Genomic DNA, 24,907 nt, shown 5'->3' with positions numbered 1-24,907 from the left:
TTATGATAGTTGACAAGAATTAGTTATCAAGAATTGAGGAATACCGAAATAGGTACTATTGGAAGTTGTGGAAATTGTGTTTGTTTTCCCCTTCTGTTTTGGGAATTAAGAGTCCTTTTATATGATCTGAGCTGTTGATAGTTGAGAAGGTTCTAGGACTCTTGAAGCTGGATTCTTGGAGGTGAGGTTTCTTTAGTGGATCAGTGATATGCTGGAGTGCACTCTCAAAAAGTTTGCAAATAGCCCTGAGATGGGAGGATCAGTGGATGCACTTCAGGGCAATGCTGTCATTGAGAGGCATTTACTCTGACATACTGTGTAAATGAACTCTCAGGCCTTTCTAGCAAAATTCAGCCTGGGCAAATGCAAAATCTGCACATGGAAAAGAACAACCCCTTGCTAAAAGCATGGTGGCACTGCCTGGCAGGAGAGATGCCTTGCTGAGGAAGCCTGATGTGTCTTGGCAGAGTGAGCTGAGAATGAGCCAGCAGCAGGGTGCCCTGACAACAGTGTCCTGAGTTGTATTAAGAGCAGCATAGTCAAGAGATTGAGGAAGGTGATTATCCACCTCTACTTGGCACTCTCTGGATTATGTCCAGTGCTCTGGGTGTAATTTGAGCCTCCAGTTCAAGAGAGATTTGTCTTTCAAAATTGAGCAAGCTCAGTGGAAAGCCATCAGATTCATCAGGGACAGGAGTATTTGGCCTTTGAGGAGAGGTTGCAGAAACTGGAATTTTTCAGCCTAGAGAAGTGAATTTGCAGGGGACCTAGCAGCAGCTTCTAGTGAGAAGACAGAGCCAGGTGCTTCCCAGTGGTACACTGACAGGAGGCAGAGATATAAGAGGCATAAATGGCAACAAAATAGTTTCAAATTGGATGTGGGAACAGTAAAACAGAGAGGCTGTACAGTCTCCCTCCTTGGAAGTGTTTAAGACCAGACTGGATAAAGCCCTGAACAGCCTTCTCTGACCTCATAACTGAGCCTGCTTTGAGAAGGCTGGCTAAGAGACTTCCTGAGGTTCCTTCTGACCTGACTTATCCAATTATCCTACGTGCAAGTCGGGTTTGTAACACTGATAAAAGCTTGGAGTGTCCTATAGAATGCCCTGGGTTTGCCACTTGTGTGTGTCTGCTGAATTCCCTTTTTGATGCAGTGTACAGAAGTGTTGGTGATTCTTCTACTTGAGCTCTAGAGCTTGATTATGATTTTGATTTTCATTACCTTTGCAAAACAATCTGTATCTGGGTAGAGCAGTGGATAGTGTAGTGTTAGCATAATGTTATACATAATGCTGCATAAAATAATAAATCTCTGCATGTGATGTGTACTTGTGGGTAAGATGAGTACTTTGGAAGTCTTAATGTCTTGCTAAACCACCACCATTTTGTTAATTGTTTACTAATGTAGGATATTAATGTTATACTTTTTTTTTTTTTTTTTTTTAAGTTTAGGGGTGTTTCTGTGCTTTTTAAACTTCTAGGTATAAGACTCCAAAAGAGATATAGCTCTGGTCTTTTTATTTCCTTTTTTATTTTTTTAAAATTCAGTGTTGTTTGAAGATGCAATTTTGTTTTGGAAATGCAGTCATTTATGCCACCTTGTACTGAATTTACTACCCAAAGCATTGTTCTATTATGATGTGCAGAGTTGTCCATGTAAAATATTTAATTTTTAAATGGTTAATTTTTAGCATGCTAAATTTAATTTCAACATGTTGATTAATGTTTGAACAGCAATAGATGACTTCTCCCAAGGAGACTCAATAAGGTGAGACTTTAAAAATAATAACACTTAACCTGAGGAATGACTTGAGAGACACGGTACTCATTTTGCTTTGCTTTTAAAGAAGCTCTGAGAAAGAGGGGAGCGATGACAGTTGGCATACCTCTGAGGAAGAGGAACTTGATTTTACCCCCAAGGTATGGTGCATTTACAGGAAAAATATCCTGTAAAAATAAGGGGTTTGAAGGCAAATTCTTTGGAACTGAAAGAAACTGCAGCTCCAGCCAATATTATTTTCTCTTTAACACAATCTCTGGCCTGCCAGCCTTCCTTCTGCTGTTTTTCCTAAAGGACCTATAGCTGTGACAGAGTATGCAGTAGATTTGTAATTTGAAGCCAAAAAGCAGTAGGTGACAAGATAACCACATAGTTTTATATTTTTTCTTGTTCATGTGAGTCAGATTTGCAGACTTCAAAAAATTGTGATTTATTATTATAACCTATCCTGTTCTTGTCCAATCATTGTTATTGTTTTCTGTAAATTTGGGGATAGATTCCTAAGTGATAAAGGACATTTATTTATCAAGATCTGTAAAAATCCTCATCACCCAGTTCTCCTTTCCTCAGCAGGTTCCTCAAGAGTACTCAGTGAGCAGATGAGTTACTCAAATGGGTCATCTATTTTCTTCTATAAGATGACATTCAGTACTTGCATGTGATCTCACACTGCATGTTTTTCCTCATTTTTTTTAATGCTTGGGTAGTACTCTTTTTGTTAGTTACAAGCTCTTATGTCTGCTGTTTTTACTAATGATCTGTAGAATTATGAACTTCTGAGTGATGTCTGGAGCATCATCTGTTGCATTGGCATTGTGCTGTAATGTAGAACCTGAGTGTGGTAGCTCAACCCACTCTGTAATGCTGGAGATGCAAGCATGTTTACTTTTAACTTGATTTTATTTTCTTGTACTGATTTAAATAGAAATGATAGATTTTTCTGCCATGATTTTGAGATTTAGGGGTATTTTTTAAGTGTACTTGCAGGGACTAAATTTATGCATTAAGTATGGGGATATTAACAGTTACCTTGTGTACATTTGCAAGTAAGCATCCTGAAAATGCACTTTTAAATATAATTGAATTTTACTTAAGTATTGCTCGTATTAGAAACAGATTTTTAGAATAGTTATGCACGTAAACATTTTTGGAAACAATTTGCAGAAGGGTGCCTGCACATACTTACTGAATTGGATATGAGAGGAGTGTTTGTGTAGTTAGAAGTATAGGATGGAGCCAGCATTATCATAAGGACAGTGATTATATTTACTGTTCAAGATTTGATGTGAACAAAGGATTGGTTGTTGTTACTGTTAAAAAAAATCTTAAATCTTTATTTACAGAAGCTGCAGAAGCCAAACCTGACGCTGTTAATGAATGCATCACAGCAGTTCAGGAAAAACAGTAAGTTAATTTGCAAAAGGTTGGATGATACATTGATATATAAGGTAGACTTGCTAAGTAGGTTTTTTTGTCAGTTTGTTTTTTTTTTTAATAGTAAATAAGAAAAGTAGCATTTTGTAAACACTGCACTGTTTACAATTCAGAATAAAATAAATCATTAAAATGAAGATATTAATCACCTCCTAAGCCCCTTTTCTTCATCAAGTTCATCCTCCATCCTGCCCAACCCTCTATTTCTAGACATTCCTAAATGGCTCCTCTCTTGTATATTAATCTGAGAACATCCCTATTACTGTTTACCTAATTCTTTCTGTTCACATGCTTTTTTTTTTTTTTTTTTTTTTTTTGTACTTTAAGATGATGGTGGTGGTTCTAGAATTGAAAGTCCTAAGTCACCAAAGAAAAGTCTCAAACAAAGAATCCCATCAGGTGCAAATGTGAACAAAGGGGACAGTGAAGAATTGTTTAATCAAGATGTCTCAGCTGCAAGCAACCTGGATGAAGAATTGGAGGAGGAGGAAGAAGAAGAAGAGGATGAAAATGACAATGAAGATGGTGATGAAGATTATGAGGAGGAAGAGGAGGAGGAGGAGGAGGAAGACGATGATGAAGATTTTACTGAAGATGAAAAGGAGGAGGAAGAGTTGAAGGATGAAGGAACTCAGTCTAATGAAATACTGGAAGAGGAGAAAACAGAACCTAAAGGGGAAATTCATCAGAAATTAGAGTATTTCAGTAAAGCCAAGTATGAAGGGGATGCTCGATGTGGAACAGCAAATGTCTGTGATGATGATGAAATAAGTAAAGAGCGTGATGAAAAGTTGGAGGAATCTGTTGTTACTCCTGTGTCTTTCATAGCTGGGTCTTGTGAAAGGTTTCAAGAAAATACAACAGCAGTGTCTCCAAAGATCATGAATAATGAATTATCTTGCAAGTCAGTACCAAAACAAGCTGTCTTTCAAAATCTAAATAATCTGCAAGATAGGCAAGAAAGCTGGACCAGAAAAAGCATGATTGAGGAAAAATTTCACAGAAATACTGACTCCTGTTTTCCAAACTCTGAAGGGACAGACTGGAAAAAAGAGATACCTCAGCCTCTCTTAGATAGTTGTGCTGTTAGGGAGAAAAGGCCAAACTTCAGTGATGGCTTTGAAAGTGACAATAATTCTTGGTTAGCAGAAAAACCCCTGGGACCTGAAAGGGAAAGACCAACGTCTGTCATACTTGAACATGTGGATGGTGAAGATACTGAAGAAGAGGAATATGAAGGAGTAGATGATCAAGTCTATAAACCACTGAAAAAAGAAGGTGAAATTTTGCACTTAAATAAGCAAGAAGAAAATTTGAGAGCAGCATTTCATTCAAGCAGCGAAGTAAGTATATAAGGATGATTCAATCACAAGGGTGTTTTCTAAGGGTCAGATAAGTAAGAAACACATACTAAACCAGATTTCTCTTAATACTTATTTTTCACATATATCCATCTTTTGATCATCCATTTTTGATGTTAGTGTCTTACTTGGAGTCAAAACAGTTTCTTTGCTATGCTATGGTAATACATTATAGTATGGAAAAAGAATAGGCAGCAGACTCTGGAATCGGTTAGATTTTTCTAAGTTCTATGTTACAGCTTTTATCTGTGAAGTTTTACTACCATTTAGGGAAATTCATGTTATGATAGCTGAAAGTGAGGAAACAAAAAGAATTTTGTATAAAATCAAGAGCAGGAAACAAATGATTTTCCATGAGGCAAAGTAGAGGAAAAAAAGAAATATGCTCTGGAATGTTGGAACTTAAATGAAGCTGGAGTTAGACTGACATGAGGAATTGCTTATGGAGGAACAGCAAAGATAATGTGTGTTACTGTTCTTTTCAGCTGTTTTCATTGGTCTCTTTTAGGAAGAATCATCTGAACATGAAGAGAAGGAGGGTGCTGGCAAAAAGCTACAAATTAAAGTTGCTGAGGATGTGAAAAATTCTGTTTGTAATGATAGGCACGAAGTCCACAAAGCTTCAAAGGACAACTCTGGTGAGAGAAATGACTTTGTAAATCCTGACCCAAGTTCTTCCTCTACAAATATTAATGCATTGAAAATGAGCTAAAATGGTGATTGTCTCCTATGATAGCAAAATTTTCTCTTTCCTGTGAGTCCCAGTGGGCATTGGCAGAGAAGGAAAGCAGATTGTGTTGCTTTTCATTCATTCTTAAAGAACTGAAATTGTAGCATTGGGTGTGGAGCAATGCAATATGAAGCAGGTGTCATTCTTGATTTGTTGCTATGTTCTTCCTGAAGTGATGTGAACAAAATGCACATATAACAAAGAGAAGGAGGCCTAGAGGGTCTTGAGTGACAACAGTATTCCCTTTTATCACGAGTATTGTCACAGTGAATGGCTGTAATTGCTCTTGGCTGAAGCCAGGGAAGGATTTGAGTCAAGCTGAGAGAAAGCTGTTCAGTGCCTCACCTTGTCCAGTTTTAAAATGTAGAAGGTCTCTCCAGCACCACATGTGTGTGCTTGAAAACATCACCAGCCTAGTCAGAGTAGAGCACTTTGGTACTTACCTGAGGTCTGACAGTAGGAAGACAAAGCACCATTTCCATTGTCTGTCTCCAGAGATGTTACTAGAGCATGTGTAGCTGCTGCTCAGATGCTGCACAGGGGACACTGGCAGAACCTGCTGTAGTGTTGTGCCTATACCTGCTCATCCACCTATATGTGTTTTACTGTATGTATCTGGCATAGTGTAAGTAGTCAGAGTTCAGATTGGAGTTCAGAGTTCAGTTGCCTCTTCTGGAGTGGGTGCCCTCACAGGCATCCAGGTCCTTGCCCCTTCTTTATGTGTATGTGTCCACACAATTGAATCCGGAATCAATTTTTCCTAATGGAGTAGCTTAAAATAGAAATACGATAGTAAAATCTGGCTAGTAACCCCCTGAGACTGACTCTTAAAATTGTAGGGAAGAGGTTTGAATTTTAATTCCACCCTCCCCAAGACAGAAATGGCTTTTGTGTGTTTGGTTTAAGTGTTTGAGGTGTGAGCCTCTATTTTTAAATAGCAATGCTTAGGTGTCTAGCTTTTGGGAAGGGGCCGGGTAACAACTTTGTCAGGGAAGATCTTTCCTAGTAGCACAACAAAGGGAGGATTGTTCCTTGGTGACTTTGTGCATGTTAGTGGGAGGAGGTTTTGGATAGTGTTTCTGTGGTATCCCCTGTACAATGGAAAGTGATAGCAAATGCCAAATTTTGGAGCTATGGGCTGGAGACCTCTATATACAGCAGAACTGCAGGATACTGAAGTATCTTCCTGAATGTTACCTAAGTATGTTGGATATTGCCTGTAGCTTTGTTAGCTGTTGTGCATAGCTATCTTCTGATAGAAAGGAAGCAAAAGAAACTGGAAGTGTAAAGGAGATAACATGATGTGTCTGCGTGGGAAGAAGCACTTGAATAAAACTTGCTTCGTAGTTTGTCCTCATCAATGGAACCTGCATCTTTGGATGTACAAACACTCAAGCATCTCACTTCTTACCTTATTTGTAGGTGACCTTCCAACAGTGGGAGCAGAGCAAGAGGAAGATGCTGAATCTCCCTGGGATTCCGAGGTACTCTTTGTGAAGGACACAAGGGTTTCCACTGCAGGAAGTAGAAGAAAGATCCAGAATCACTTGAGAGCTTCCTTTTCATTTGGACACTACTGTTGATAAGGCTTATTTCCTCCTTCCTTCCTTTTGCTGTATGTTTTTAACTGGGGGCCCTTGAAATAATTCTGCTCTAGCCCAGCTGCTCAGTTAGGATTGGGATGAAGTTAGGGTGAGCTAATGGCTTGGGTCACAGCAACTGGCTGAGTTTGGTTTCTGGTATAGTCCTGAAACAGTGAAGTTCCTTGCTGCTTAAAATACTCTGACCTTTTCACAGAGGCTGTCAGGATTGTTGCATTTTCACCATACAGCCCCAGTCTGCTGACCTGGTTAGCTGTTGCCCTTTGGCTCTACAAGCTAGATGGCGTGCTGCTTCTGAATAGATCCTCTCCACCTTTTGTAGGTTACTCTGGCCCTCTTGACAATCATGTTCAACAGAGGTGCACTGCACATGCTGGCCCTGTTTGCCTTTTTCATTTTTTCTGTCCATGGCAATCAGCAAGGTCTGAGGTAGCTAAGGTAGCTAAGTCCCTCTGGTTCTTCTTTTGAGAAAAAAGAACTCTTCCCATCCCCTTCTTAAAAATACAAGGCTCAAACATTGTTAGTTTCAAGGTAATTTTAAGCTCTGCCTTGATAATCTTTGTTCAGTCCAAATGGCTCTTGCAATTGGGAGCAGCACTGTGTTCATTCCCTACTGCAGGGAATGTCAGTACCAGCTTGAATGTCATATACAATTTCAGTACTAATGCTGGACCACTGCAGACATGTAGCTGTTGGTTCACAACCTGTATCTTGAGTTACCATATTAATTCTTGTTTGTGGTTATCCAGTCTGTCAAGGTTTGTCAGCGTGGCATAATAGTGGCATGAAGTTTTTGCTTAAGATCTGAAAACAAACACAGTTGCTGTGATTTTCCAATATACTGAGTTTTGATGGATTCTTGCCAAGGGCCTTAAAAAACATTTTTGTATCTAGAATATACTTAGATACCGTGCTACATGAATTGGTTTAGCGGGAACTTTTTATATAGAAATGAGTTGAAAATGCATTTGTACTAATTTTCATTCGTGTGTTTTAGGTTACACAGGCGGATTCTGAAATGCCAAATAAGATACCATGTGGTGTGCTGCTCCCAGCTGCAGAGAGACATGGAACATGCTCCCAGTTTGTTTCAGAGGAAAGTGACAATGGTAACTTCCTGGTGGGCTAATGTTTGTCTGTAAGCATTTATAAGCTTAAAGTAAACTTTTATCAGTGTCTGTCCTAGAAATGCTGTCACGGTGTGAGTGCAAACCATACCTATGAAGTTCTTATTGTTTGTTAACTAATGCCAGTAATCACAGCACTTGCTGGCCAGTTTGTAAAGGAAATTCTTTGCATTATTTGTGTTCTTCCAGTGAGTATCTAGTTTTTTTGATTCAGGTTCTTGTTTCATAGTGATGACAGTGTATGTCTATTAGGACTGACCATTCTTAGATGATAATGCAGCAGAAGACAGCTGTGATCTGGCTTAGCATTTCTGTTGCCCCTAGCTTAACCTTTGATAGCATTTTGATAACTATGTTGTACTTTGCCTAGGAGCTAAAGTAGGACTGCAAGTACAGGGATTTTGCTGAGGATTTCTGCCTGGAGTTCATGACACTGTCTCTTGAGTGTCTTGAGCAAAACTTTACAAGCTTCCAGGAGTTTCAAAAGTAGTTGTTAACTATTTGTCACGGAATTCTGCTTAGACAAGAATTCTACTAAGACAGGTTTAGGATCAGTGTGAAAAGATGGTGAAAGGTGGTTATGGTAATCTTTCTAAGGTCTTTCCACACTGCTGGACCACCAGGTTTACTGAAATTGAATACTGTTTGTTTTTTAATGCTGGTTTGGATTTTTTAAAATATAAAGTATAAACAATTTTATTTAAATAAAAAATTCTTGCCATGAAGCCATTCTTAATAATTCTAAGTATCCTTTCATATACTTCTTTAGTGAGAAGACTCAAACCATAACATGACTTAAGGGGAGGATTTGAGAAGTATAGGTGGGATTGTGTGGGTTTGGAAATTATTTAATGTTGAACAAAATTAAAAAAAAATATTTGGAACTATACTATAAATGTAGATTAAAACCAGACAACACTTGTTTCTGTTGTTCATTTGCAAGCTAAACCACAACAATCTGATGAAAACTGCCTTGATTTTACCTTGTTAGATATGTATGAGGTTTCTCTGTCTGCACCCATGCTTTCTTAGTCCCATCAATGGAAAAGAAAATGCTCCTCAATATTAAGCACTTGTAGAATAATCACAGTCATAGTGCTGTTTGATGATCATTTATTGCAACAGACCAGCTTTGGCTTTTGAAATAATCCTTTCAGAAAGCAGGATTCAGCTCCTCAAAAGGACTAAATATTTTAATCTTGTTCTGTTAACAAGCATGACCTTACTGCTTCACCTATATTGTCCTAGTTCTGTGATAATCATTTTTTAAATCCAAGGTGTATGATGGAAGTATGCATTGTTCTTTTCTTGTATACTAAGACACATGCTGCATGATGAGGTAAATGGAATGTTCAGTATTGTACTCTTGATGAAATAATGCTTGTGACTAATACTTAGTTGTAGAAACTACTGACGTTGAATGAAGTAAAATGTACCCACAATTTAAAAAAATAACATTTCCCAAAATATTTTTCACTTCCAGGCTTTTTGGAGAAACCCAACAATTCACAGGTAAGTATTTGTTCATGTTAGACTGACTACTTATTCTGCTCATTAAATTGTTAGTAGTTACTTTGAACTTGATGTTTTAACATTGAATTCTCTTTCACAGCTGAAGACTCCCACTTCTTCTTTGGAAATGAACAAAACTTCTCCTGAAAACAGGCAGCAGAAATCAGGTAATATTTGCCTTAAGTAGTTCTGGATTTAGCTTCATAATCTTTTAGGAGTATTTAATAAGGCATCTGTTTTATGTTTTGCAGATCTATTGCAGGAATTTGATTTAGAAGATGTTGAGGATATTGAAGGTATTCATGACCGTCCCTTTGTCATGTTCTTTCATGGACAGACACATTGTAATCGCAAATCTTCTCTTAATTTTAAATTAATCATTCTAACAAGGTGTTCTGGAAGCAGAAGGACTACTGGAATATGCACCTGTACATGTTTGCTCCCTCCTACAGTCTACCCTTCCATGATGTTGGCTTCCTCCAGCATACATGTTGTCATCTCCCCTTTTCAGGCAGTCCTGAGGGTGGAGGAGCATTGATGCCTTGTGTCTTTCCTGCCTTTTCCCTTGTTCTCTGCCAGTTACACAGAAATTTCAAGATTGGTTAAACACTATGTGAAACAGATCTTATGGGCTCCAAAGATCCTAAAATCTTACTTGAAGACTGAGACTTCAAACTCAACATAGCTGCTGTTGAAAACTTCTCTGATGGGCAAGACTAAATGGGAGTTAGAGTTGCTTTTGATTACAGCAGTCTTGATAGGGATAACTTAGGATACCCTCTGCAGTAATTTCTGTGGTGCTACCTACAGATGTTCCTTGACCACCAGCACATCTGTCTGGTTTTACTGCTGGCTGGAGCCTTCATCTGTACCAGCAAACAGCTTGGTATTGGGATATCTAATAAGCATGAGTGAAGTCTAAAGCACCTCTTGCTGAAAAACAAGGAAAAGGGAAAAATGCCTGTGTTCCTTGTAGAATGTTATCTTTAGATAATCCCTAATTATTGCTGTTATTATTGTCTTTAGTATTTATCAGACTATCTGAACTGCATCAGTTATCAAGAGATCATCATAGCAACCCTGTGAAATAAGTGCTGTCAATCCACTAATGACTGTTGTGTAATGCCTTGTACTGAAATACCCAACAATCAAATCTACAAAAAAATCTCAAATTTTACCCAGCAGTGAGGTGGGAGGAAAAGGTTGTTACTTCACACTGTGTAACTTGGGTCAGAATGGACCTCTGGAGACCTTTGATTGACTGAGGAGTTCAGACATTAAGTTGTGACTCTTGTATCAAATGTTAAGAACCCTTCAAGGAATGAAGGCTTGCAAAAGTATTCACCTAAAGCAGAAAATGCCAAGAAGTGAGGTTGTGCCCTTTTGTATTTTTATGAGGATACCTATGTATTTTTCTCAGTCTGGCTCATTTTTTTTGTAGGAAGGATATTGTGTCCCTCTTTAGCAGTGAAACTTTGTATATAGAAATGCTATTGTGTAGAATCCATGGCATTATGGAGCAAGAGAGGAGGTGCAGAGTGATAAGGGTGAAAAGCCTCTATCTCTTGTTTTTAGATTCCCCACTTGAGTTGCTAAGATTAATTTCTTTCTGGAAGCTTGTCACTTGAAAGTGTACAATATGTCTTCCACAAGAACAATGACAGTGAGGTGCTGCTTCTAGATTGTGTCTGGGATTATCTGGAGTGCAGTTCTCTGGTGTAACAGAGATTCAGGGTAGGCTGCCAGACTGGGTGAATACCTCTGAGAAGTTTGTGACGGGCCCATATTATATAGAAATTCTGAGAGGGGGAAGAGTGGAGTCCGTTTTCAATAGTATAAGCAAAGTGTTGAGATCATGGATTGTTTCTCAGCTTTACACAAGTCTGTCTTTCAGTTTTCCATTCTGCAACAGATAAGATAGCAGTTTGAAATACTCAGTCCAGATCCATATCTAGAAACACATTTCTTTCATGGACAAAGTAAAGCTGGGGCCTTAAAATATTGCAAAGCTGTGATTTTTTCATGATTTTTTGTGTACTGCACATATACATATAGGGGAATTACAGCTGCTGGAACCATGTAACTATTTACTGTATGGCTTACAGTGTTTCAAAGAGAAAGATCAAGACAATGCACCTTTAAGAAACAGGATTGGTTAATTTGTCACCACTTGCAGCAATTTTCAGCAAATTTCCTTTAAATGCCCTGTAAGAAAGCAATGTACACAGATACGTCTTCAATCTGTTTTTGGGTAATTTTTGTCTCTAAGAGCTCACAAATTAGAGGCAATGCATTATTTTGTGTTAAGATTTTTCTCACAAATATGATTCAAGATGCACTCTAAATGTAAGTAGTATTAGGTCATGCTGGTTATCAAAATATAGTTTTCTCATTGTAGGTGAGTACTCAGGACCTACTTTTCATATGTCATCAGCAGCTGAAAAAGAAGATAAGGATGCCATTGAAAACTATGGAGTGTGGGTATGTAACACCAAAGGTTTTGAATTAGGAGGCTGAAACAGTAAATTGTATTTTACACTGTAAAGCAAAGAATTATATGTTATATACGTGTAAAGTGAAGGAAACTTACCAGTCAATGAGTAATTCTTGAGAATTCTGTAGATAAAGGTTGTATAACAGCCTGAAGTAAAATGGAATACAGTCTTCTTACAATGGGGAAAAATCCTTAGTGTTATAGTGGATACTTGCTGTTATACTAATTTGTTTCCAGCTGGTTTGCTTAGACTTTGTTCAGTGTTCTTCCTTTTGCACAGTGCTGAGAAACAGTGCAGTCAAATTCTTTTGTTTCCCTATGCAACATGCACATTCAAGTAAAGAAGGAAATTTGTCTATAAGTATGCTGATCTATTTGATTAAGTATGCCTGGCTTTCCACTTTGTAACAGAAGAAGAAACAAAAAAAAAGTTAAATTTTGTGACCTCAGTGCTTTCCCTGTCTCTGCAGAATATGTGCTTTTTTGAGCATGTTAGTAAGTGTTCGAAAAGGTTTTTTTCAGAGGGTGTTTTAGACAGGAATAAGGCAGACATCCTGTTTGTGTTGGGCCTACAACACGAGAGGGACAGGGCTGGATAGAGGGGTCTGGAGTCTTCTGTAGCACCTGAAGCTACAGTGGAGCAAATCCCTTCTACCCCACACCCAGGTATGGTGAGAAAGGACCATGCTTAATATTGACACACAGAGCATGGAACTTCGGCCTACTGGAAGTGGCGGTGGGTGGGCAGTGAACTTGGGGATGGTGAGGCTGAGACAGATGGGAGCTGGCTGAGGTGCTCCTTCCCTGTCCTGAAAGCAGGAATTTGGCAGAGAGAAGGGCTTGGCTAATGAGAGAGAGGAGGTGAATGGTTTTAGCCCCTTGGGACTGAGGCTGCAGGCCTGTATGGAAGGCACTAGGAAGCAATGGGGAAGGAGCCTGTGAGGAGCAGGGTGTGGGGTCAGGGACAGGGGGAGACTGAGGGGCATTGAGTGAGCCATGCTATGGTTTTCACGTAAGTTTGGGTTCCTGACTTTTGGGATGAGGGAAGGAATGGACAGGTTTCCCTCATAAATGCTTTTCTTTGGATCTTGGAATGAAATTTAACATTCCTGTACCTTGGGTGAAGAAATAGGCCCAGTTGTCCATGTTGTGGACAATAAAAAGGTTGTCGTGTTCATTAAGACTGCATAGCTTAGCTGGCAGGGGATTGTAAAATGCCAGACAGTATGGAGGAAGGAAGGTGAGGAAATATGGGCAGTTCCAAAGAAAAATGGTATTAAAGCAATAAAACATGAAAAAATAAATTGCTTTCTAACAAAGGCCACTGGTTACAAAAAGCAAGCAGGCCTAAAGGTGAAAGTAACCCTCATCTAGACAACTCCATTCCTAGAAAAGCTGTTGTCTCTAATAAGTCCTAGTAGCTAGTAAGTCCTTTATTTTTAAGAAAAAGGTGAGTCAATGAACCTTTAATTTAGTATCCCTTGATTTATGTTATAAAATTTGTTTTCAGAATATCTTGATGCTGTTATTTCTGTTACACGATAGGATAAGTTTGCAATGGAAATTACCTAGATTAACTTCCTTTTTCTTGGTAATCTTTTTGTCTGTACTGTTTACTTAAGGATAAATATATTTTAGAAACTACCAACTTTTTAGAAAACACAGCACATGAAAACCAGACTGACAAAGCAGAAGTTTCACATCAGGAAGCCCTAACAAAAAATGAGGAATCGCACAGTGCTGACAAGGACTTAAATCTAAAACCTTGGGAAGAAAGATATGAAAGAATGTGGGTTGAAAATGAGAAAAGGGAATTGAAAACAAATTTCAAAAACATTACAGCAGAGCTGAAGCAGTTGTTTGGTGAAAATGAAGCCGGGGAAACTGCTTCACTTGTGGAAGAAATACCAGAAGATGGCATTGGTGAAGAATTGAGGAGTTCTCACATTTTTTCATCTCCTGTGACAGAATCAAGTAATAATTTAGAAAGCCAAGGTGAATTTGGGGATATTAAACCTACACTAGGTGGAAAAATACCCAAAATGGAAATTGTATTTCCAAGTCATGGTGTTCTTCCTGATCAAAATAGCTTAAAGACATATGTAGAAGATACCTGGAATACAGATGAAGCAGTTGGCATTAACAATGTAGATAACAGAAAGGTGTCTCTAGCTAAAGGAGAGAAAAAGAAAATGCCTACTATGGAAACAGAAGAGAATGATAATGGAAATAGTAAAAGTGCAGAGGAAGGTCCTGCTTACTGCCTGAGACATAGCTTAGAATCAAGTATTTTGGGTGACATTTCTAATGCACTTCCTCAAATAAGACCTGTTTGTGCAAGGGATGAAAGTGTACATTCTGTAACAGAAATGAAACTTAAAAAGTACTCTGGATTTAATGATGATGTTCCCAAGAACTGCTGTATCAACAGTAATATAGGGGAAACTGAAAGTCTTTTCATTAGTGCTCAGGAATCCTGTGACATGCTGGAAAGGAATCTTGATGAAGAGCTAAAAAGAGATATGGAAAGATTTAAGAGTAAGGTAGGAATGCTGCAAGCAGTATTCCTGGCTTTGGAGAAGGAGAAGGTACAGCTGCAAAAAGAGGTAGTTCACCTGCTACTCCTTATTCTTTAGTCTTTCTCCATATCAATGGTCCTGTTCACTTCAGCTATTCATCATTAAATGAAGAAGCTTTGTGCAAATGAGTTGTTTGAATGAAAATACAATACTTAAGAATCAAGACAGCAGTGGAGAGTTGCCTTTTCCCCTTTTTCAGAAAACCCAGAATGTGCTCTTGTTGCACTTTAACACTATGTGGCACTCTGTTCCAGTGTAAGAAGTTATCACTTCATTGACATTAAAAGAATTGCACACAATTGAATCAGTTTTGTTTCTGAAACAAAGAATGAAAATAGCTTCTGAACAGGGTCTTGACTGAACTTCTCATTTGCTGTGATTTCTGCATGGTGTGTCTTCATTGCCCTTCACTTAAATTCCTGTTTGCTGTGAGTGGAGATGTTTCTACTTGTGGGTTTGGCATCTTTTTCCCTGCTACCCTGCCTATCGTCCATGAAGGAGGCAGTAACCAAACACACTTCCATTTGATTTTTTTTATTTCTGTTTTTATAACAAACATTGTGCAGTCCTTCTAACTCTTTAATCCATCAGTAATGCTTTTGCATTTTTGTTGTTCATGGTTTAAGATACATTGTTGTTTTCTTTCTAAGGACCATGTTTCTGTTACATCATAGGATCATGAGTGAATTTGAAGGACTTTCAATAACAATACATTTTGTAATATAATTTTTGTAAACATACTTGTCTATATTTTTTTTCATTTTGCACTTCTTCAGAGGTAAACGCTGAGTTATTCAGTCTTGGATATTGTGTTTCTCTTTTATGGAAAGACTGATTAATACTTGAAACTTAATTTTTGTAGGTTGAGAAGGAAAAAAACAAAGAAAGAAGTTTCAATACACAGACAGTGGCAAAAGAGGAAAATGGTGATAAATTAAATACACCACCAGCCAACATTACTAATCAGCAAATGAAAGAAAAGCTTTCACTAAAGAAGAATGACTCTTTGAAAATGGAGGATGAAAACACTACAGAAGAAAAAGTCCACAAGAATTTTTCACCTGAGGAAAGGTCAGAAATTATTAAAATGCCAATGAAAGTAGAAACTAAAGACATGATCTCTAATTCATATCTGTAGGAATTCTTAAGTATCTTTCAGGTTTTCTAATATTGTACTAGTTGAAGCAGTTTCTTTGATACTGAAAGCAATACTGAGCAGACCACTGCTTCACAAACATTTAAGAAAAACAGGTTTTTTTAGGAAGAGGGAAAAGATACTACCAAATGAATATTAAAAGTTTGAAGGAGGCATTGATATTTTTATGAAATCCTAAGCAGGAGGGTTTTTCTGTCTGTCCTTCAAAGGAATCTCTGCTCTTAATATTTCCCCTAATGTGAATATAAGATACTGCCTGAATCACATTCAGGTTCCACATTCCCCCCTCATTCCTAGGGCAAGGTTTTTTAAATACTTTTAAATACTCCACAATCCTTGGAGTTAAGTCTGTATTTTATCAGAGATATTTTTAATCTCAGTTGTTTCTGAGATCTGACAGATCTGAGTTTCTGACATCATCTTATGTCTGTTTCAAAGAAATATTTTCTATAAAGTTACTCAAGTGGTATTTTTTTTTTCTCTGTTTAATGTAGTGAACTTTCCCTGAATCATGATGTTGCAAAGAATAATAAAGGACAGACTTCAAAGCAGAAGGCTAATCAGCAGATGAGCTCTTCCAGTGGGAATAATTTTCGAGTACCAGATGATAGCACTTCAAGTGAAACATCTCAAGAGGAAGGAAGGTACTGAATATAAGAACCATTATGACTAAAACTTACTTAATGATAAAAATTGACCTAAGGCTAAAGGTAAGTTTTTTTGTGAACCTGATGTGCACAGTGGTTTTTCTTCCTTCATGTGACAATATGACTTGATTGTGTTCCAAAGCACTACCTTTTTGCTTTATGTGCTTTGAACATCTTACCCAAGTTCATTATAAAGACAAATGTGCACAAGTGCTGGAAAATTACCTGAAGGTCAGTGTATATGTGAACATGTATTTTTTTAAAAGGGAGGCGAGAGACTTATACAAGAACACAGTTGCTATTTCATCACATGCATCTTAGGGTTTGAGTTTTTTTCTTTTTTTTTTTTTTTCTTCATCTGTATATCCTCTTGACTTCTTGCCTACTTAGACTTAACTGTGAGGGGCAAAATGAGAAACAGAAATTGTCAACAGGATACAAGCACTGTTCAGCAATAGCTAAAACACTGGTGTGTTGTCAACGCTGTTTTGGTCAGAAGTGTAACACACAGTATTGTGTGGGCTGCTCTGAAGAAAATTAACTCCACTCCAGTCAGCCTAAGTACACTAGAGAATCTAAAATTACAGTTCTTTGACCTTAAGGGAAAGAGTCTAAATACTGACGGGAATGAAACCTCTAGTATTAAACAGGGAATGCACATAACTATGTATCTATATATCTCCGTGTCTGTAGCTATATGATTCCTGTCACTTTGAGTGAACAGTTATTTCAACTCTTTGCTTAATATCCAGTAAAAAAAAAATCTTCCAATAAGGATGATAATTTTTTCCAGTATTCACCTACGTCTAAAAATACTCTTGTATTAAATTTTACTTTAATTCCCTACTGAAATTACATTTTCAAAACAACTTTAGATATTGTTCTTAATGCAAGATAAACATTCTAGAACTGAAATACGTTTCTGTTTTCCAGACCTGCAGCAAAGACAGCGAATGAAAAGAACAAGGTACTGAAAAATTAGTTTCTTGATAAATAGTTTTATCAGCTTGTAATCGCTCAGATGGGACCAATCAGATATGGACTGTGAATGAAAGAATCAGTCATTCATGCATCTGTAATATTACATAGTTGTATACAGAAAATACTGTATTTTTTGTAGGTCAGCATACACATGGATGTAACTGATGACCTCGATTTAACTCACTCATCTGACACAACATCAGAGGACGTCAAGTTACCAACGTCCACCTACAAAGAGGCTGTGTTGCTCTTAGAACAGCTTACTGTGGATCATACAGGTATGTTCTAAAGTCACTTTTTCCTCAGATGTTACAAGTTTTTCTTTTGAAACATGGTTTCTTTGTGCGAACTCCTAGGTATCTTGGTTCATTTATATTTAGGATAACACCTCCCCACCACCCCCTTCATTGCTGACATGTGTGTACAGAGCAGCTGTTGTTCCTATTTTTTGCCTTCGCCTGAGTGGTGGTTTTGTCTTCTCCTAAATATATTTTTATGAGGTGCCACCAGCATGGCTGAAAGGCTCAGTTGTGCCCTTGCATTTGGTCCATTGTCTTGTGTCTGGAATGGGGCCAGCCCTGGCCTTTTCTCATAGAGAACTCCCACTGCCTTCCTTCAGTCTTCCCACTGCCAAAACTTTTATCACCTGCACCAAATCAAATAATTTACACATTAGAAGGTATTTATGCATATGTGCAACTTTGTCTTCTCTATGTCAAAATAGGTTCTGCTATTTTACTGAAAATTCAAAACATACTTCTTAAATATGAACAAATAATAGAGCATGAAAAAAATCGGTATGCAGCAGTCTGGAGAGAAGTAAAAAAACTGGAAAGTGAAAAGGAGGAATCAAAATTAATAGCAGAAGAGACTCAAGATTTGAAATCCATATTGGCTCATCAAGAAGTGGAATGGAAAAGTGATATCCAAAGCCTTAAGTATGTAATCTTGTGTTCTGATAATGTGTTATCTTGTAACAGTATATTTACCTAGATAAACTTACAAATGATAAAACAGTCAATAGTTTATTTCCATATACTATAAACGTGATACCATAGATAATGGAATGATGATAGAATTCTTTAAAAAGTTAAAAATTCGAGTAAAAATATAAAATCTGAAAATATTTAACATTTTTTATGGTTTGAGTTGTTTCTGCAAGTTCATAGTATAGAATATCTAATTTTTGTATTAGTGCTTTAGTTTCTCAACTATATTGCTAATTCCCAGGTTTACTTTGAAACAAGAAGAAGAAAAGAGGCTCAGACTAGAAACACTATATGAGAAAACAAAAGAAAAACTCAGAAGGAAAGAAGAGCAATATTGTAAAGAGATGGAGGAGAAACAGCAACTTGAGTTACAATCAAGGAATTTAGAAATTGAGTTAGTAACACTGAGAAAGCTCCTCAAACAGGTATGTTAGACAATGACTTAAACACTTGTCTTCTTATTTTCTGCTTCTTTTTAATTGGTGTTGTGTTCCAGTATGCCTAGAGAAGTGGTACTTTGTTCATGGAAGAGGCATTGGGTAACTATTGCCAGATTTTGCAAACAGCTGATTTCCAAGTGTGTGTTCCCTTTTTTTTGTTTGTATTTCAAAGCCTAACTTTGAGTTATTTTTCAAAATTATTACAAAATAATAATTAAAATAACTAAATTATTCTGTATTTCTTCTTAATTTTCAGAAGAAAATTAAAATTATAGATGGATTATTGTAACTCTGGAAAGCAAAAATATTTAAAAGAATAAAAGGGAGAGTGGAACCATATTGCTAGCTTTGATTTTTCTGAAGGTGCAAGTAATTTAATTGTATTATTGTAGGTTGAAGACGAGCGTGATGAAACACAGAGACAGCTCTCTCAGGAAAAGAGTGCCAGAGTCCTGCAAGAAGGCATTTTGAACAACCACCTTTGGAGACAAAAGGAACTAGAAGAAGAGACAAGAAGAACTATAGGAAAAAGTTCAGATGTAAGGAGATTTTTTTTCTAATTAATTCAATTTCACCATGTTTGTTCTAAACTTATAATAAAATTTATAATTTTTTTTCTGCTTCTTGATGGATTATGTACAGTGTGATTTTATTGTGCAAACACCTCTTCTGTTTTCCCTTTTGTCTTTAAAAGTTTTGAGAAGCAGTATCAGCGCTGTATGTACAAGTAGAAAGCTAAAAGAAAACATTATTTACACAATTTTTTGCACTGTCTTGTTTTTATTTCCTTGACATTTTATCACCACTTTTTGAGGTTTCTAGCATTGAAACACCTAGCTATCTACATCCAGATTGGCCAGGAAGGAAGTTGACACTCTGTGTTCCCATTACTTGGGGTTTTTTAAATTATTTATTCCCTGATCAAGCTTGAAGTATGAAGTTCTGTTCCACCTCCACATATTAAAGTTTTATGAAGGAAGATCAGCAATAAAACTCTCAATACTAGTTAAAATAATTGAAGGAGAATAAGCAATCATGGACACTAAAAAAAAATAAAGTCTTGAAAAGTTTAATGAATTTACTAAGAATGTGAAATTCATGGAAGAATTATTTGTTCTTGGCTGTACTGCCCAATAAATATAGGGTGAATATGTTTACATGGAAAATAATTTGTATAATAAACAGGCACTATACAAGACTCTTGCATTCCAGGGATGGTTCAGCTGTATAGCAAACTTCCAGTAATACCAAAAAAAGTGTCAAGAAGACATTTAAAAAGGAAAATACCCGTTTTAGCCTGGTAAGCAGAGATTTTACCAGATCAGTAACACAGCTAAATTAATCTAAAAGGGAATATTTTAAAGGCATGCACACATAAGAAAGCACTGTTATTTTGTAACCTTTATACCTGAAATATTTTAAATAATTTTATTATTTAGTTGCTGGTTTACAGAAAAAAAGGCATTGTATTTGGCTTGTTTATTTATGGATGTGTTACGCCTTCATTCTATGCCTGCTTTGGACACATGCACTGGTTCATAGAGTAGCTTATGTCTTATCTGAAATTTCATTCTCATCTTTGCAGTCATGTTGCAGTGTTAGAAACATTAAAATGCAGTTTAATGCTGAAGTGGTTTTGTAGATTTATTTCCCACCTGGATATTTATTCGTGTTCTCTGTCTTTCAGGAATCCGACACTGAGAGAGAAAAGGATCTGTTGTACAAAAATCAGTTACTGCAAGATGAGATTGCCGTGCTAAGACTAGAACTTGATCAAATAAGACTTAGACACCAGGAGGAAGAAGGAAAATATTTAGAGGAAAATGAGACCTTGAAAGAAAAAAATGAAGATCTCCAAAAAGAACTTAAGCTGAATGAGGAAGCCTTAACGCAAACAGTTTTTCAGTACAACGGACAGCTGAACTTACTAAAGACAGAATCTGCAATGCTAACTTCCAAACTTGAGCAGACAAAAGAAAGCAAAGACAGGCTAGAGACAGAAATTGAATCATTTCGTTCCCGCTTGAACACTACTGTTCAAGAACTTGAACGTCAGCAGTCATCAAGAAGCGATGTTGAGCGAACGTTTCAGAGAGACCGTGATGAATGGCTTCGCCTGCAAAACAAGCTCCATCATGACCTCTCAGATGTGAGAGAAGCCAACAAGAGCTTGTCCCAGCAGCTGAGTAAAGCTGAAAGCAAAGCTAATAGTCTAGAAAATGAGCTTCACCAGTTAAGACAAATGCTCAGAGAGAAAACATTGCTTTTAGAAATGACACAAAAAGAATTAAGTCAAAGCCAGTGTCAGGCAAAGGAATATGATCATGCTCGACAGCTTGAAAAAGACCAAGTAAACAAACTTATAATAAAGCAGGAATCCATGCAGGAGCGATTGGCCCAGCTCCAGAGTGAAAACCTTTTGCTCCGTCAGCAACTGGAAGATCTGCAGAACAAGGGGATCATCAAAGAAAAAGTAGTTAATGATGTGCAAGATCGGTTTAATGATATTTTCAACAAACTCAGAGCTGATACTGAGAAGCAAGTTTACCTAGTGGAAGAGAGAAACAAGGAATTAAATGCCAAATGTATTGATTTAAGAGAACAAGTCTTCAAATATGAGAGTGACAAAATAGAGAGAGAGGTAAAATACAGAGTTACAGCAATTTAAAGTTTTCCAGTTCTTGAAATTGTTTTGTGTTTTTAAAGTGTATCAGATATAAGCCATATGCATGGGACCAGATAATGATGATTTGTTCTGGTTTGTTGTGTTTCTCTTGAAACTGGAAGGGTTTGCTAAATGGGGTGTTACTGCTCAGATCTGAGCAGAGAGCAGAAAAAAGGTATCCAAGTCTGCTTTAATCAAGAAAGGTGATTCTTCTCTAGAACTTCTTTCATCTCTTTTCCTTAATCCATTTTTGCCCTATAGAATTGGTTTAGGTATTTGATGATTTTTTTTTTTTTTTTAGTATTGCATTGGTGGCACAGGTAAGTGATGTAAAAGGAAGAATGATCTAATATATGACAGTTGAGAAATGAAAATGCAGATGAGTGAATTGTGTGAGATGGACTTATATTGAGTTCCTACAGAGGAAAAACATTGCTTCTCCCTAAGTTGCTATCAAAATTGAAGAGTATTTTAGTGTCCAGGTATTAATTTATGAATATTCTGGGGGCTCTAAGGGGTCTGCCTAGAGACTGCATCAATATCTATGTTCCTAGGAGTAAGTAGGGTATTCTGTAATGATAGTGTTCTGGCCAATTTCAGGTAAAGTAAGATTTAAAAATTGCTTTACCCATTTTGTTTAATCTCCCTTACTTTCTAGAAAATAGGAGCTAATAAAAGTCAGTATTTAGACACAATGGTGTATCGTTTGTTGCCTTTAGTGATTTGAAAAGTGATTTAAAATTACACATCCTTCTTCCTAACATGTCCAGAATCTTTGAGTGAGATAAATATAGGCATGTGTGAGATAACTGCTTTATTCTTCATTTATCAGTTACTGTAAGGTGTGTGTGGGGAGAGAACTCCAGCAATACTATCAGTCATTTTAAGCTGTGAATTGCTGTGTATTCTTCATACCAAAACAATAGGTTCCCTCTGACAATACTAGATCTGTCTAACTGTATGAACTATCCAGGTTTTAGCAAACCTAATATGTCAGTATAAAGGCAGTTGTTATTATAAACCATACTTATTAAGATGGCTGTAAGAGGATGTGATTCAACATATTCTTAGAGTGTATGTAAAAAGAACTTCTAGGTATAGGTATTCATTTAATTATATTTGTAAAGTGTAGGAATAGAACAAAGAATGATGTGATATCAAGTCCTGCCTTTGGTCAACAAAATAGTATCTGCAGTCAGATTATGGCTCTTGCATCACAACAGATTTCTTTGTATTCTCTTAGTAAAATTCCCGTGATTGCAGTGTGTGCTTATGCATGGTTTCAAGAAGAACAATATCTGGATCTTTTATGTACTAGGAAACAAAAATCCTCATGAACAGCTGCTGATAGTTTGAGGTGCTCAGCTGAGAAAGATGGAGAGGTGATTGTGCACATGCCTGCTGGTGACAGACAATTTCACTTGAGTTCAATCCAAAGACAAGTCTAACTCTATAATGAAATAAGTCAAAGTAAAGGCATTTTTCATTTTCTTACAACTTTGTTCATGCTCATTTAATTGTTTCATTAGGGCATGATCCGACAGCTGCAGCAGGAGCTTGCTGATGCTCTTAAAAAGCAATCTATGTCAGAAGCTTCACTCGAAGTTACTGCGCGCTACCGGAGTGATCTGGAGGAAGACAAGCTGCGCTTGCAAAAGGAATTGGAAAAGGCTAAAACCAAGGTACACGATGTCTGTAATTATATGAATAAATCTTATGCTGGCTGTTAAAAGTAGGATTGGATGTCATCCTTAAACCCAAGGAAAAAATAAAACAGGATAGATTTAATGATGTGGGAATCAATTGCATTGTTTTAAAAACTTGGTGTCCACGTCTTTGACATGCGGACATTATGCCCTAACTTGGACAAAATTTTTTATTTGCAAAGGTGCTTTTCCCAATAAATTTGTGTCTATATTTATGCCTTGTTACCTTTGGTTTAGCCAAGCAGATCGCCTGATTTCTGAATTTCTACAATATTCAGAAATATTGGACTGCTGTGTTTGGACATTTTTATGCTCTTGCTTTCCCCTTGCCCCCACTCCCCTACCCTGCCCCGTCACCCGGTAACATGTCAAATTTTGAATGCTTTTGTACTTATTCTGCATTTTTCCCCTTTGGCCCTGCTATAATTTGCCATCTTAAGTGGTTTTCCTGCAAGGGAAGTGTAAGCTCTTTCTGAGTTAGGGACTACCTTTTCCAAGGTGTGGGCATAGAGAGGCCTTGGAGTTCTGAAAGGAAAATAATTTAAAATCTGATCCTTATGAGGGACTTGTGAAGTCACTACAGACAGATGAACTTCTTAATTCATGTTTTCACAGAGGAGAAAATGAGTGACTACAAAAAGCATCCTAAGTCCCCAAAAGGGTCAGGGCAGCAGTGTCAGTGCTTAGAGCTGTGCTCTTGGAAATCCATGGAGGGATGGGAGAGGCCGCAGTAGAAGATTAGGAAGTAACACAGCTTGTGTTCATTTGCTAGTAGAAGCTTTGAAAGTTGAGATGATTACAGTTCTTTGGGCAGTGGTTATGAGCAGATATCTGCAGCATGTGAATCCTTGGGCAGCAGCTGACTGCCCTGTATAAAAGCTCACCTGATGACTGTGGACCCTTTATGTGATTTTACAGTTGCGGGAGGTGGAAGAAAACTATCTTCAGTCTGAGCATTGTGTTCGTGACTTGAAGACTGCCTTGGATGATAAGGAAAGAGAAGCAACAGCTTCTGCCCAGAAACTGCAGGACCAGCTGTTGGCATCTTCTGAGACTAACACTACTATAAAACAACTGGAAGAACACGTGCAACAGTAAGAGAACACAGTGGGGCGAGGTATCTGTCACTTGCAGGGATTGGCTGGAAACCACAGCATAGATAGGTAGCCTTGTTGTGTCACAGCAATTCATGAAGATTATTAAGAATGTTCTTGTTTTTTATTATTTTGCACTGTTCTTTTGGAATTGGTGCTCTGGCAGATTTTTATAATAGGACCTGTTGTTTTTTTTAAGCCTTGAAATTGAAAACACCAAATTGGAAGCCACTGTCCAGCAACAAAGCAATAGGATTGAAGCCCTGCAGAGAGACCTGCAAGCCTCTGCCTCAGTAAGCTGCTCATAACTTTCTCTTTTGGTGTCTCCTGAGCCTAGTTACCTATTTCTGTGGGGAAATTTTATGGTGAGGTTTTCCCAGAGAGCCAAGGGGAGCTCAGTGCCTGCTTTTTCTGAATAGAGGCTGCTCAGAAAGTAGCCTGCTCTACTTTCCAGCCATCCAGCTTTGAAAATTTTCCCATGCTATAGCAAGTCAAACATAACACTCAAAAAGGTAAGGATTTGACAGCAGTACACTGGTGTAGCTATTGTCTGCTTTTAGACCCTTCGTAACATCAGATGCTGCTTTGGGGACTGCAATGTGTTCCATTTA

General features: G+C 37.5%; 1 protein-coding gene across 8 annotated transcripts in view; it reads left to right on the top strand.

The window, feature by feature from the left end:
• Window positions 1–24,907, top strand: part of ANKRD26 (ankyrin repeat domain containing 26) — a 47,836-nt gene that overhangs the window by 8,466 nt on the left and 14,463 nt on the right. For 3 of the 8 annotated variants that reach the window (XM_054632219.2, XM_077178974.1, XM_077178977.1), the window contains 23 exons: window positions 1,735–1,768; window positions 1,848–1,920; window positions 3,124–3,184; window positions 3,542–4,557; window positions 5,084–5,213; window positions 6,728–6,789; window positions 7,904–8,015; window positions 9,517–9,545; window positions 9,646–9,712; window positions 9,797–9,841; window positions 11,944–12,026; window positions 13,662–14,645; window positions 15,481–15,689; window positions 16,269–16,418; window positions 17,355–17,388; window positions 17,542–17,680; window positions 18,127–18,340; window positions 18,633–18,816; window positions 19,224–19,370; window positions 20,519–21,472; window positions 23,026–23,178; window positions 24,121–24,296; window positions 24,496–24,589. In XM_054632219.2, coding sequence (XP_054488194.2) covers window positions 1,735–1,768; window positions 1,848–1,920; window positions 3,124–3,184; window positions 3,542–4,557; window positions 5,084–5,213; window positions 6,728–6,789; window positions 7,904–8,015; window positions 9,517–9,545; window positions 9,646–9,712; window positions 9,797–9,841; window positions 11,944–12,026; window positions 13,662–14,645; window positions 15,481–15,689; window positions 16,269–16,418; window positions 17,355–17,388; window positions 17,542–17,680; window positions 18,127–18,340; window positions 18,633–18,816; window positions 19,224–19,370; window positions 20,519–21,472; window positions 23,026–23,178; window positions 24,121–24,296; window positions 24,496–24,589 — 5,150 coding nt within the window. Of the gene's footprint in view, window positions 1–1,734; window positions 1,769–1,847; window positions 1,921–3,123; window positions 3,185–3,541; window positions 4,558–5,083; window positions 5,214–6,727; window positions 6,790–7,903; window positions 8,016–9,516; window positions 9,546–9,645; window positions 9,713–9,796; window positions 9,842–11,943; window positions 12,027–13,661; window positions 14,646–15,480; window positions 15,690–16,268; window positions 16,419–17,354; window positions 17,389–17,541; window positions 17,681–18,126; window positions 18,341–18,632; window positions 18,817–19,223; window positions 19,371–20,518; window positions 21,473–23,025; window positions 23,179–24,120; window positions 24,320–24,495; window positions 24,590–24,907 lie in introns of all 8 variants that reach the window. The other 5 variants (XM_077178976.1, XM_077178975.1, XR_013182452.1 and 2 more) reach the window with 4 other exon arrangements.

This window comes from Agelaius phoeniceus, chromosome 5 (assembly GCF_051311805.1).
Source record: "Agelaius phoeniceus isolate bAgePho1 chromosome 5, bAgePho1.hap1, whole genome shotgun sequence".
In the NCBI taxonomy this organism is placed as follows: Eukaryota; Metazoa; Chordata; class Aves; order Passeriformes; family Icteridae; genus Agelaius; species Agelaius phoeniceus.
This window is presented reverse-complemented; position numbering and strand designations above follow the sequence as displayed.